The 15,032-nt window shown below is 40.9% G+C and overlaps 1 protein-coding gene across 3 annotated transcripts in view; it reads left to right on the forward strand.

Annotated features, from left to right (window-relative positions):
* Positions 1 to 15,032, forward strand: part of LOC131461620 (contactin-associated protein-like 4) — an 88,743-nt gene that overhangs the window by 40,247 nt on the left and 33,464 nt on the right. For all 3 annotated transcript variants that reach the window (XM_058632912.1, XM_058632913.1, XM_058632914.1), the window contains 6 exons: positions 1,272 to 1,478; positions 6,657 to 6,832; positions 7,448 to 7,594; positions 8,950 to 9,217; positions 10,761 to 10,910; positions 11,348 to 11,519. In XM_058632912.1, coding sequence (XP_058488895.1) covers positions 1,272 to 1,478; positions 6,657 to 6,832; positions 7,448 to 7,594; positions 8,950 to 9,217; positions 10,761 to 10,910; positions 11,348 to 11,519 — 1,120 coding nt within the window. The remainder of the gene's footprint in view (positions 1 to 1,271; positions 1,479 to 6,656; positions 6,833 to 7,447; positions 7,595 to 8,949; positions 9,218 to 10,760; positions 10,911 to 11,347; positions 11,520 to 15,032) is intronic.

The following is a 15,032-nucleotide window of genomic DNA, read 5'->3' on the forward strand; positions in this document are numbered from 1 at the left end:
AGCCAATTTCACATACTGTATGAATAATTCACCTTTGTTAATGTGTATATTCGACGTCACTACTGCTCAATTTGTAGAGTTTACAATAAGATTACCTTCAAACAACCTTGTCACCAACTGCGGTCACACAAACACGTACACTCACATTTTTACCACTTGTGCTGAACATAATATTGTTAACAACACAAAATTAATTCAGAAGATTAAGAGACCATAAAACCTATTCGAGTAATATTTCCCCCTTTTTGTGTGTGTTTCTCGACGTGTTTCTTTTTCTTGGTTTTAATGACCTAATTTGTTCTGCCTGTTCTGGATTTGTTTTATTTTGTCCTCTTGTGCTATGTCTTGTGTTTGTATTTTTTTTTATTTGTTTGTACTCACCAAATTGGTGAATAAAGGGTTTGAAATAGAGAAACAAGCAAAAACAACAGAATACTGGTTTAAATCTCCCTCACTGTCATGGAGGGTAATTTAGAGGACCCAAATGGAGGAAAAATAACAAAAGAGAGTCTTTAAAGAGTAAAAAAGGAATACAGGAAAAAATACTTTTAACACAGCGAAACGGGAACATCAGACTGAACTGAAACAAAATGAACACACACAGACACTGGGGAACGCAAAGGTGAGACAAACAGGACGCAGGTGAGACACGTTATCGTGGAGCAGACAAAGAAATCCTAAAAATAAAAAAAGGAAATAAGGAACAGACAAAAAAAACTAAAAACTCAAGGTTGAAGAAAACAGAAAGAACAACAAAAAGTCCAAGGACAATTTTCCCAACAAAAAGCAGTTTGGATAAATCCAGGGGTCGTGTTACGAACTCTCACAAAGCTTGGACCCAAATGCACAAGACCAGAAACAGGAGAAGGGTTTTAAAGAGCTTTATTGACTCCTTTGACAAGCAAACACAAGGTGAGCTGGAACAGCTCAGAAAAAAAAGCTCAACGCTAAGCTAAACATAACCTTAAAACTGAGAAACAAACAAAAACCTTAGCTAGACTATCAACAAAAACAAAAGATGGTTCAGAACATGCAGTGGCACAGACGCTGACAACACACATAAGACGCTCTGGCAACAGGAAATGGGAGAAGGGAGTATATGTAGGGAGTGAGGGTAAGGAGCACCAGGTGAAAACAATCAGGGAATCAGCTTACCAAAATAAAACAGGAAGTGACACTGAACCAAAACTACAACACATTTACTCTGCCGTCAAAGACAATCTAAAATCTTCTCCTTTAAAACTCCTTCTCGCTCCTTTTTCTTTTCCCAGCCTCTGATGTGGTGAGTTTCAACAGCGACGGCAGTGCTCTGGTGTACAGGACGAGTCCCAGTTTGAAGACGGTGTCCAGAGAAGTGGTCTCTCTGAAGTTTAAAACCCTGAGGAACTCTGGGACGCTGCTCCACGCAGAGGGGCAGCGAGGACTCGGTCTCAGTGTGGAGTTAGAGCGAGGGAAGCTGCTGCTGCTGCTCAAGAAAGGTACGAGATACAGTACTACACCGTACGTTCACTGACAACTTTACACCACTTCAAATACTGTATATAATCGGCCAATCACATGGCAGCAACTCAGTGCAGGTAGATGTGGTCAAGGCAGTTCAAACTGATCATCAGAATGAGGAGGAAATGTTATTATAATTTAAAAAACTACTCAACACTATTGTACTTCTACTTCCTATTCACAATAAAACCACAAAAACAGCCACGGTGTGCAGAAGGTCATCTCTAGAGGCACAGCACCATCAGACTGCATCTCCTGCCCCTTAATGTGTCCTGTGTATGTAATAAAGTGACTGGTGAGATGTTTATACACTGGCCTATAGTGGGAGATGAAGACTGAGCTCTTGGTGCTGCACTCTCCGTCGGTTCCCACTCCTCTTTGCCGTCATCACGGTTGGAGTGACCACGTCTGCTGCATCGTGGGTAATCCTGGGATCTTTGAGGACGGACGACGGGCGACAGCCTTTTGCACTAACAGTGATCTTTTCGATAAGTCGTGGTTGTCTTAGATCTTGTAAAAGTCCTCACACGGCCACGACTCTGCGGTTACATTGAACATTGGTATCAGATAAAAGGGCAAAATAAAACCCACTGAAATGAATTGATTTTGTCTGGGAAAACCTGATCCGTGCTTTCATTACAACGTGTCTGGACTATTGTCCACTTCTCTTGCCTCCTGCTTGTCCTGGATGCTGCTGCTCGCCTTTTAGCGAGGATGCACAGGTGTGAGCACAATTCCTGATTTTAAAACCAAACCTTCATGGTCTTGCACCACCCTTCCTCTCTGACCTGCTGCAGTCATGCGTGCGTTCATAGTCTCTAAGATCAGCTGATCAGCTGCTCTTAGTGCTTCCAAAAAAATGGACATTTAACATTCAAGCATTTAGAGGACGTTTTTATCCGTGAGAGTGCCGAGGTGGAGCCAAGTGCAGAAGGAGGGGGTAAGGTAAGTGCTCGGACAGATGCTCTTGGAAGAGCTGGGTTTTCAAGAGTGTCCCCTAAATTGTTGAACGGGTTGCCATTACACATTAGAGAGGTCCCTTCCCTGTCTGCTTTTAAATCTCATCAGTTTCCCTGTATTTGTTACCTCTTTAGGACCTTTTCTGGCATAAACCTTTACCTTGTCAGGGCCATTAGTTGCTATGGAGACCCAAAACCTGATCCTAATGAGGCAGAAACTCATTTCTGAGGAACTGGTTAGGTTTAGGGCTAATATATAAAATTGTGATTAGGTTAAGGTTTGAATTGTGGTTAGGGATTAAGTTGTTGGGAATCATTTTTTGGTCAAGCTGTCTAGTGGTTAGGGTTAGGGTTAGAAACTGAGTCAAATTAAATGGGAATTCTGGTATTTTTCGACCGGGGCTCTCTTTGATTATAAATGTGAGTGTGTACGTGAAAAGTGCTTATAAAAAGTTTCATAATTGGTCCAGTAGATCGCCTCGGGCAGCAGCTACGGCTGCAGTGTAATCTTACGGGGCAAACGCCACTCTGAGTTATCTCCATAAGTGCTTGTTTGCTCAAATTGTTATTGTAAGCAAAGACGTAGGTTTGGTTACAAGACTGGTGGAGACACAGCACCGCCGTGTATGTTATGAACCTACTTGAACTGGAGCTGTGCAGGTGTGAAAGGGGCGAAAAGAGAGTCAGTGTGACGTCTAATGTCCATATTAGTGACACCATCTTCTTCTTAAAACTAAAGTCAAAGGCAGGAAGAGAGAGACAGAGATATTTGAAGATTAAAAGCAATGAATCATTTCATGATCATTCCTCTCTCTCTACATCATTGTGTGTTTTGGTATCATAAATACTCTCTTGCAGCTCTCGACCATTTTCCCCCCATTTGTCATGGTCACATACCCACCATTATTCTTCTCTTTCTGTCCTTGGTGCTTCCCTCCACCCTTTCCCCATCTCTGTTTCTCTACATTGGCTTTTTCTTTTCTTTTTTTTTTTTACTTTATAGATTTGTGTAATCAAGGCTACATCTGCTGTGTTCATTGACCCTGAGCTCACGCGTGGTCTGTTTTGCTGTGCTAACACTAATGCGTTCATGTCCAAACAGCTGCAGTTCACTTTATGAGGCAAATCTAAGTAACGCGCTGGTACAAAAGCAACAGCGACTCTGTCTTAGAGGACAGAGTGATAAAAACACAGCATTAGAATATAGACAACAAACACATAACCCTCAGCCTCGTTCATCTTTATCATGTGAGGAAGAGGAGTACACTTCTTCCACTGTTGGAGCACTGAGGCATTACTCACAGATCGATGAACAATTGACCTGCACAGAAGAAATTTCTATTTAACCCCCGGTTGCAAATATTCTTGGCGAGGACTAATGTACTCCTAAAACTAAAAGATGAAATGATATTACCGTAATAACTGTAGTTAAACAATAATGAAATGAGCTTGTCAAATTACGTTGAGTCTAAATATGAATTAGTCTTGTGTAGACTTTATAAATAGTCCCTATAGTGTTGTGAATCACCACATTTATTTTTATATTAATGTCATTTCCATGTAAAGGCTTGATCTGCCCAACACTCTGGTCCTCGTTGTCTGATTGGCCTTGTATCTTCATGTCTCTCCACTGTTTTTCAGTCCAACCCTGATGAGAAATCAACAACTTTACTTCAACATTGACGTATGGCTTCCTCTTTGCATGGTAACGTTTCAGGTTACAGTTCTTGATGAAGAAATTTTCCGAAGTACTCTGTATCTATGTCCATCACACACTGTGTCTCTTACGGTACCTCATGAAGGCTCGATATTCATTCATATTCAGGTGGAGTTTCTGCCCTTGGTCTTTACACACTTAGATTTCCCCCGACTCCCTGAAGTTTTTCACAATATCATAAACTGTAGGAGGTGAAAGACCTCAAATGTTTGCACTCAACATTGTCTTTGAGCTAACTGTGAATTTTCTCATAAAGTTTGTCCCAAAGTGGTGAACCACAATCCATCCGCTAAGCCTTCGGTGGATCCTCCCACTAATTGTCGCGTCACGTTGCAAACTCTCCCGACCTTTTTGAATATATTGCAGTCATGTTCTGTTTTTCATTTACATATTTGCGACACCTTTATCTGTTAAATAAAGGTTCGAGTGAATTAACAGATGACATATTTTAGTTTTTATTCCATTTTCGTGAAAGCTTCCCAACTTCATTTGGAAATGGAAGTTTTGTACGTGGAATTTTGTGGGGCAACGTTTACAGGCGACTGACACCTGTATCCTTGGCAGAGGTAAACAGTCTCTGTTTGTGGGCAACATTTCTCAAAATAAAGAAAAATAATGTTAGATAGGGTTTGTCCGACACTGTAGGAAACTGAAAGGTCTTGCTCTTTCTGAATGCTTTCTCTCGTTCCCATGTTTTTTCCAGGCTCCATTTTTATGCACATCCTGTTTCATGAATAAAACTGATTTTGATGCACGAGACCCCGTGACCTTTCTCCTGTGCCAGCATCACACTGATCTTTAAATTTGTCAGATGTGCTGACCCGTTGCTTGTTAATATTTTCTGCATTCATTCGCACTCCCATCAGGAAGTAACCTATTGATTGATGTTGACCCCCATCTCAATTCATAGAACAGTCCTGCTCAAAGACTCATTAGGTTTTTCAGGGCTGCTGTTCTGTATTCTATTAAACGCTACAAAGCACCACAGTTTTCCCTTGAACCCTTATCCCAGGTTTTAAAAAAAACAACTAAAAAACAAAGTTGCTCAGCCATGGCACTGCAAACTCTCCATTTATTTTCAAGTTCCAAGGAACGAGTTACCAACATCCTACGCTGTGTCAGTTCACACTTAAAAAGAACTTAATCAAAGTTCGGGTCACATGGACACATCCGTCCTGATTAAAAGTGAAAGGCTGCTCATGTTTATGATTTTTAAATTGATTTGTTCAGTTCAGTGCTCACTGAGTGACATTCACTGAAAGCATTCATGCCCAACAATGCCAACATCACATGCCTCAGGATGCAGTTAGACAGACCTGCAACCAAAGCAGTGAAATATGTGAAATAAAAGAAGAAGAAGAATATTCATCTACAAATGCTGTTTATGCCGTTTTTTCCCCTCCTTTATTAGAACAGACTGAACTATTGGGCTTGTTTAATGCTGTCACATTAACGGGTTCAACACACATCTTCAGACCAATTACAATCATCTTGGTTGTTAACTGTAGAAGTAAACAAATACATTTATAATCCACAAATATGTCGCCGTCTTTTGATCTCAGCGCTGCTGGAAAGGAGAGAAACCAGAGGAACTTTTTTAAAAACTAAGACAAAATAAAGAGAGAGTGGGGACCACTGTAAATATGATCAGCATTTCATTTTCTTTTTGTTTGCTCTTTGATCTCTCATATCGATTCACACTCTCTCTTTTCATCAAGAAATCAAACCATCCGTCCAATGGAAAACTCAATCATAAAGTCCTCTCCTGATCTTTTTCACCTCCTTCAACTTCATAATTGTCCCATTAATCAATGTCAGTGACGTGAGATGATGTATTTTTAAGCCTTGCACTGTTGCTTTCCATTCAGTCTTGCAGTAATCAAATAATTCATCACTTTGAACGTGTTGACAGGAGCTTCCACATCCTAACTTTCTTTCTCCGGAATGAACTTCTTCTCAATTTGGTCTGCAAATATATCATCTCAGCTAAACAAGTGGAAATATCAAAGATTCATTTGTCCATCATCTTCCAAACGGTCTCTGTTTGTCTCTGTGAAGCTGGGATTTTCTCTCCCCAGAGAATAACCTCATACATTTTTAACGACTGATTGTATTCAGTTCTTTTTTTTGTCAGCTCTCTCTCACAGTTCTTTGGAGAATACTGAAATGTGTCCTCTAATTCAGACCTGCTGGTGCTCATCTATCATTAATGATGTCTCACCGTGTTTCCTCTGTAGTTTCTCAGATTAGGCTTTATCACAAATTCAAATATGCACATATCCAGTCATTTCTAATGAGATGACAGAGGATGACCTCCGTGTGGTCCTCGCTGTGGGATTCTGACAGTAGCAGAATATGAATTACGGTGAAGTAGCTTTGGCTGCAGTTTCACGTCTGTTGGCAACAGGTCAAATATTCAAGAAAGCTTTATTGAGATCAGAAAATCTCATTTTTATACTGCTCCATCTTTGCCGTTTCAGGTGAGACTTCATCCTCCGAGCCTCAGATTCTCGCTTCCCTCGGCAGCCTGTTAGACGATCAACACTGGCACCATGTTGTACTGGAGAGACGCAGCTCTCACCTCAACCTCACTGTGGACAAACACACTGAGAGGGTTCAAATCCCTGCAGCGTTTGACCACTGGGACATTGAACAGGTGAGGTCAAAAAGAATATTGAATACAGACATAGAACACTGTGCAGAGGTCCAGTGTGTTACATTTAGTCGGGTTCATTAGCAGAAATACACTGAACATTCTACCCATAATTATGCTTGCATAAAAAAATTAAATATTTTACAAAGAGCCTATTGTATCCACTTATTTGATGGTCTTGCTTTATGGAGAATGCCATCTTGTGCTGCCATGTTTTGCCAAAAAAGACTTTTTAGACTCACCCTGAAAATTGGACTATATCCACTTTTTACATACAGTCTATGGATTCTACAGAAGCCTCCATGGACAAACAAGCTATGTGTGTTTACATTTTGAAGCGTAGCAAGTACACAGTTGTAGAACTTTGTACCCAAATGTTTTAATGCACTTATTGTAAGTCGCTTTGGATAAAAGCGTCTGCTAAATGACATGTAATGTAATGTAATGTAGAACAACAAAGCGAAGGACATAGTTGTCTCTCCTCTATTTGTCAATCAGCATTCACAACAACTGATGTCCCTAGTTTTTTGGTTTTTTTTAGTTTGAAACTACTGTAGTTTCCTCATAAAAGTAAATATTGTTAATAAATAATTGCACACTGACTTTGTTCCCTCACAGCTGAGTGCAGGTGCAGTCCAGAGCCTTGGTTCTCAGAAAACAGTCTTCTCAAAGAGGAGCTTTCACGGCTGCCTGGAAAACCTGCTCTACAACGACCTCAACTTGTTAGAGCAGGCAAAGCAAAATGACAGCAGAGTTACTCTAATGGTAAGTTTTTCATCGTGTTTGGCAGCAGTTAACATCAGTACAATGTTACTTTATTGCCTCCTTTTAACCTTTGTCTTTACATTATCTTAAAGCTGCAGTACATAACCTTTGGTGCTGGTTGTGTTGTTAGTATTTCGAGCTTGTGTGTAAAGGATTTCCTGTAACTTACTGTACATTACACATCTGCACAGGTGCATCTTTTTCTTCATCATATGGTTAGACTTAGGTTAGTGTGAGTGTAGGAGATGACGTTAAGTCTATTATGTCAGTGATTCCCCTCAGAGACACATGGTTTCAGTCTCAGTGTTGAAATATTGGATTTACAGCTCTGATCTTGGTGCATCTGCTAAATGAGTCGCTGGCTGGTTAATGAAGCCCGGACAAAAGGAGCACAGACAGTTAAGTCGCTCACTAATGCCTCCTTATCGTGGCCATCAGGACCTTCAGATGCTTCTGCATTCACAATGAGTGGAACTGGGGGCTTTGTGCAAAGACTATGAGGCATTTCTGCAGCAGAGTAATAACTGCTCTCTCGTGATGGTAAAGGTCTGGACTGCGGAAAGAAAAGGAAAGAAAAGAAAAAAACATGAATCCTCAATAAAGAGGTGTACAGCTTCACACGCATGGCTGCACATGGTAATTGTAATGATTCCGCGGCTCCGAAGGTACTTAGGTCGGCATTTAATAACACACAGTGAAAGGTGATTTAAATGTGTGAAGGGAGCATCAATACATAGAAAATAAGACTGTTGGTAGAGGAGAAGAGTGGATGAGTCTTTTGCTGGAGTCGAGAGGTTTTTCAAGGTTGTTTTTTTCTTTTAAAGGTAACGTTTGCTTTCACTCATGTCTTTCCAACAGAGATTATTGTCCATCACTTAAACTGCACCACAACGGGCTTTTAAATGTCATGCGTGTTTCCACAGTGTCATCAAGAGGGCAGGCTGATGTTCCCAGTAGAGAGCTTGGACTGCAATATACTGTATTACTGCGCCAGCTTTAGCAATGAAGTGGCAGCCATTACCACTACTCGAAAAACACACGACTGTAATAGAGATGCCGAGATATGGCAGTGCTTGACACACCTTTTTTCATCCTTTATCTCTCTTACATCCAAGCTATAGGTGACACAGGGGGCTTTGTTTCCAGTTTGGCTTCCTAATCGTATCTCCAGCTTTGCTGTTATCATTATGGTAATACCAATGTCCTTTTTAAGGAGACTTGCTGATGAGATCCCTGCGACACGAGGGCACTTTGAGACACCCTCTGCAACTGATTAATATTCATGTTTCCATGTTGTTTTATCTGTCCAGTAATCATTTATTTTCACCTCCTCTATGCTTTTCTCTCTGTCTCAGGGCAATGTGACCTTTTCTTGTGCTGAGCTAATTTCCGTTGCCGTGACGTTTTCCGGCCCCCAGAGTTTTCTGCAGCTGCCTGGGGCAACTGCACCCTCTTCAGGGGGCGTGTCCGTAGGGTTTCAGTTCAGGACGTGGAACAAGGCCGGGCTTCTGCTCACCTTTGAGCTCTTGCAGCAAGGTGGAGTCGTCTGGCTGTACCTGAGTGAGGCCAGGCTCCGCCTACAGATCCATAAGACTGGCCGGGCTCTGCTGGAGCTCAGCACAGGTCAGTCAAAACACTCTTTAAATCTTCATCTTAGTGGTTACTCTTATAAATAGTTCCTACTTACTGATACTTGAACTGGTTTAGACTCTTTTTGAATCGCTTTATACACACACTTGCTTTGAAATTGGAATATTTTATATTTATTTTACACATCTTGTACAAAAACAGTTTATTTTAAAGTTTCGCAGCATAATCTAATCCCACAAACATATGCAACCAAATCTAAAGTTTATTTATGATTATGCAATTATTGCCATAAGAAATTATCATAAGAAACACTGAATCATGACTGTATGAAGTATGCTTTGCTTGTTGCTGCATTGGTAGAATTACTCACAAGGACTTGAATCCATCCACAAAATCACATTTTCCTCTGTTATATGTGTCAGCTACAGTTTGCTGCTGAGCAGATGCAGTGGTTTTGACGTCTCTTCCTTGATTAAGAGCTTGTTTTGATAAAGGCAGAAATGTCTGAGGATCGTGGGGGTGGCACGACTGACAACATGTCCTACTAAATCTTCTAATTAATAAAATGTGCAGTCAAAGTCATTACTAAATCAATACAAATAGCTAAATGAACAAATAAATGAGAAAATATTATAGTCGACCAAGTTGTTTTTAACCAAAGATAAAGGAACAAACTGTAAAAATCAACTGACCTGAGTAGGAAACCTCTGTTATGGTCTAAGTAAACACCCAGTACTTTGGTTTGTCTCCTAATAAGTATCTGTTATCTACTGATAGTTGTTAACATTGTGTGTTGAGATCATTTTCTGTGTTAAACTGACTTTAGCATGGACATATCAATGGTTAGAGTTTGTATTTGAATGACAAACATCATTTATTTTTTATAGTTTTTTAATCAGATTCCAAAGCCTTGTGTTTGCTCATCTGTAACTGGACAATCGCAGTCGCTCATTACCTTGTCTCTAATAAATTAGCTCTGAGGGAGAAAGCAAATAGTTACACAAGTACCCACAAAGTCAATTAGAACCCTTTTTTTTTCTTTTCCTGTCTCCGGTGTCATCATTGTTGCCAAAGCTCCCGTCACAAACCCTCATCATTCTTACGCTGTGCAGCTGAAAGCAGTGGAACACGCTGCTAAGAAAAATAGAGGAGATAATGAGATATTGATCAATTCGCTCCTCAACATCCAGACTCACCAGGCTGCTGCAACATGGCGCAGGTCAATGAGTCATAGACACCTGTTCTGGACTCCTGATTTTTTTGGAAATCATCCACTCACCTCTCTTTGCCAAATCACTTTCTGGCGTTGCGTGATCATATTATTTTAAATAATGTTCACTGTGACAAAGACAGGGATTCTGTTTCCAAATAGCAGCTTGGTCCCTGTGTGGCTGTGGAGTGATAGGATCATTTGATCATGACTACATGAGTGCCCATGCTTGCCCTCTTTTTCTTGGAGCAAAATCTTGCGACATCTGCTGCGGGACTTAATTGCTCCGTGTGAAGCCATAAACACGTGAAAAAAGGGAGGGGTAATGTTTTCAGCAATTTGTGTTAATGGCTTTTTGCTTCCAAGGTTCTGCTTTGAATGATGGGCAGTGGCATTCAGTGGAGCTGGACCTCAGCGGAGGACGTCTGACCATCGCGGTGGATAAAGAGGAAGGAGGCGGCGCTCACGCTGGCTCTTCTTTCCCCGTCGCCTCAGAGAGTCGCCTCTTCTTTGGTGGTGAGAGTCAATGTTTCAGCCGTATTTTTAGTTAGTAAATAAAAACATGATGTGTGAATTTAAGTGTCAAACAGTCATATGGAAGGTTCCTGGATGTAAGATTTAACACGTGCATTTTTGTACTGAATAATATAAAGTATTATATTATGGGGGAATAATACTGGATTCACATAGATACACATCAGATCATTTTAAGCAGACTATTAACACTTTTGATTACAAGTGATCTAATTAGATTCGTATGTAGACGAGTTATACAAATGGACATGCAGAACAAAGCCCTGGTTTGAAGCAAGCCCCTCATAAATGTCATCTATTTTCCTCTAAATAGGAACGTATTTTGCAAAATTGACTTCAAGTTCAATGGAAGACCAGAAACTTGAAGGAATCTCTCTGTGTTTTGTGTGTTTTGTGCGTTTTGTGCATTTTGTGCTCAGGTTGTCCCGCTGAAGACGACAGTCAGGAATGCAGAAACCCCTTCCACGTCTTCCAGGGCTGCATGCGTCTCTTCACTGTGGACAGTCAGAACGTGGATCTGATCAAGGTTCAGCAAAAGAAGCTGGGGAACTACAGCAACCTCCACATTGATATGTGTGGAATCATCGACAGGTCAGAAAACCTTGGGATTTAACAATGCCCACATTTTCTGCACAGACCATAGAGATGCATATTATTAGTAAATGATTGACTGATTACAACAGTGACGAGATCAAGATGTGGTCACGAAGGTTTTTTTTTTATTTTAAAGCAATTATACATTAATACCACCATACATATGGGTAGTATATTCATTTTCTTCCAATAATAAATTATATACTTTTGAACTTTAAGTTTTATAGGAAAACATTTTGTAACGTGTTCATCTTTGTGTTGATGTTTTGGGTTCACAGCTCTTTCTCCTGAGCATGAAGAGACACACTTGTTTCAGATGATGCAAAACAATGTATCCATCCCTGAAACTCTCTATAGATAATGGGATGCGTTTTATTGGGTTCATTTTCCAATTTCCAAAAGTTGTTGCTGGTGTTGGTGTAGCAGGTGCTGGACATCCACTCACCCTTGGCCTAAACCGAACCCTTAATACCACATGTTTAGGTAAAGGTGTTGATAAAACAAATCCTCAACAACCATTATAAGCGTAGACTGTAATTTGAAGCCTCGAGAACTGAACTGATTGCGAACATTAACACAGTTTTACTGATGTTATAACTCTTGTGAGAAGTAGAAAACTGCAGTATCCATCCTGCATTTGTTATACACACAGTTTGCTGTTCTATAACACTGTAGTTCCATTTCCCTGTAGTTAAGACATTTTCTCCCAGGAAATTAAACCCACAAGGACCTAAATCCAGCGTAGCTCACAATAGACGCACATAAATTGCAGCTGTAACCTGAGCATCTGTGTTTGTAGCGGCCCTGTAAATAAAACAGAGGCTTGAAACTAAATTAATTGACGCAAGGGCAAGTTTGAGACCTCATGATAAGTACTTTCAGTCTAATTCATGGATTGTAAGATGATAAATGAAAGTGCAAATCACCGACGACAGCGCGGCATCAGAGCAATAACTCGAGCTGCAGGAGATGAGAGAAGCACATCCAATCATTCGCTGTCCTGGTGTCACGCCAAACGGCAACGCAATTAATGAGACAATTACATCAATTACGCACCTGTCACAAGAGCATCACACACACACACAGAATATCGTATAGGCCATAGATACAAATATCAAACTAATCACACATTTTTTTCCCAGACAATCTGCTCCAGTAATTTTAATTAAACATCTAATTTTGTTCAGGTTTCATTAGATTACGATTCAACAACTGCAGCAAAGTTCATGCTCAGGTCTAACTGTACACTGAACAAACAAAAATCCTGTTTTCCAGTCAATCCACCACATGTTCTCACTGTGATTCAGCTGATTGAATTGTGGGCCCTTGGGTTGTGGTGTACTGTAACGTCAGGCGGAAAATGGACTCGGCATCAGTGTGTGGTTGTACTCCAGAGCGGGTTTTCTGCAGCGCTGTGTGCGGGGAACGTGTTTGAGTGTGTGTTTTATTATAGCTGCCTGTACCAAAAGAGCATTATTATCCAAAGCAAACACTCCATTAACAGCACAAATGGAAGTCAAACCCACAAGGAGCCTCTTTACGACAACATCAGTTCAACACCTTGTTTTATATCGGGGGTGTGGAACCTTTTTCCTTTCAAGGGCCATTTCAATTTTTATAGCGTCCTCTGTGGGCTGTACTGGATTATGGAACACATATTTCACACTAACATCTCTAATGATGGGGTTGGAACTGATTTGCTCTCGCTCTGTAGAGACGTCTGATATCAGATGGTGATGATGATGATGATGATGATGTTTCTTACAGCTGATTTTCGCCAAGCAGTTTGGTGAAACAAGTCCTGGTTGAGCCATGTTTGGCTCATAAATGGCAATTTCTCCCTCACGTCAGACTCAGCAGTACGAACATAATAGGAAAATCAAAAATAAATAAAGATTATTCAGTTTCAGCCCCATATCAGTATTACTGAGACAAACAGACACTTTGGAGATGTTCGACTTTGACTGTTTGCAAAGTTTTTTAAGACCACACGCTTAATGCTTGAATGCAATCTGTGGTAACGTGTAAAATATGTGTTAGCGGAGGTCATTTTATGGGTTTCACTGCTGTCATCGTCATGACACAGAGCTTTTTTTTATTAAATCTGTAAGAGCACCCTTAAGGTTTTTTCAGACTGTCACCAAAAGCTTAGGGCACAATCTGTGAGACGTTAGGAACAGCGTTCCCTGCAGAGTTATACACACTGTGATGAATGTGGTCTGTTTGGACTGAAGTTAACTTCACACTCCGTGTGCCTCAGGGTGAAACAGTATGACTGGCCTACTGTGTTTCTGTGGATCTGCAGTTTAAATGAGGCTTTTTGCAGTTTGAAAATGGATTTAACTGACAATGGGTGGAGATGCCGGCCAAACTCAGCAAAATGGAGGGGGGACCAGGCCACCCCCTCCCTGGCAAAACCAAATTATAAACTAAAACTAAAAAGTAGGACTGCCGGCCATCTCCAGGCCAAAATAAAATGACAATTAAATCAAAGATTACTGAAAGAAAAAGGTATTTAACAAATCATAATGTGGGACTAAGGTATTGCTGGGTGTCTGTCTCATGAGCTACATGAGCGGGCTGGTAATTGAGCGGTAGCGATTTTGGATCTGCTGCAGGTGTGTCAGCCTGAGTGTGCCATCCTGATGAGGAAGGAAAGACATGGGGGTTTAGGCACAGCACAGTGATTGAATGAATGTCTGAGTGAGTGAGTGAGTGATGTCATGGCCACACGCAACAATGGGCATGTGTCACACTGTGATGTTTTGTTTTAGTGAGTCAGAATTCATCACTTTTTCTGTTTTTGATAAAGAGTTGTATTCTAATGACTGGACACCAATGATCCAGCCTTGAGTCTCACATACACTATATGGACAAAAGTATTGGGACACCTGACCAGTACATCAACAATGATGTTTTGAAATACATATACAGCACTTTAATAAGGAGTCGATTGCACTTTTGCAGCAATAACAGCTTCCACACGACTTGGAAGAAGAATGTATGCCCCTTTCATTCTGTAGAGCATTTATGAGGTCAAGCACCTGTGTGTTAAACTGTTCCCTGGTGCACGGTGAACATGGAAATAACTGTCACAACATGCAGAATTTACAGGACACGTTGTTAAATGCAGTCCAACGGGGGCCAGTGTCTCTATACCTGAGCCTGGACCACCCACAACAAATAATGAATGGGTGTAGATTGGAGCCATTTCCAGGTCAAAGGTTAAGAAACAAGAAAAAAAAAAGATATTTTAAAGGGAAATGGTTGTTTGTCTCTGTATGGCCCTGTGTTGGATGGGCAACCCGTCCATGACGTACCCCGCCCTTCACCCTATGTCAGCGGGGATTGGCAGCAGCTGCCTCGCGACCTTCACATGGACGATAAAGTGGTAGACGAACGACTTTTTCCTCTTCAGGGCATCAACGCGATAAAAAAGATGGAAAGGTGTCAGGTGGTTGGGTTGAGTTGAGTTGTTTCCCTCCTTCAGTAACCTCCTTCAACGTGTTG

This window comes from Solea solea, chromosome 1, assembly GCF_958295425.1.
Source record: "Solea solea chromosome 1, fSolSol10.1, whole genome shotgun sequence".
In the NCBI taxonomy this organism is placed as follows: domain Eukaryota; kingdom Metazoa; phylum Chordata; class Actinopteri; order Pleuronectiformes; family Soleidae; genus Solea; species Solea solea.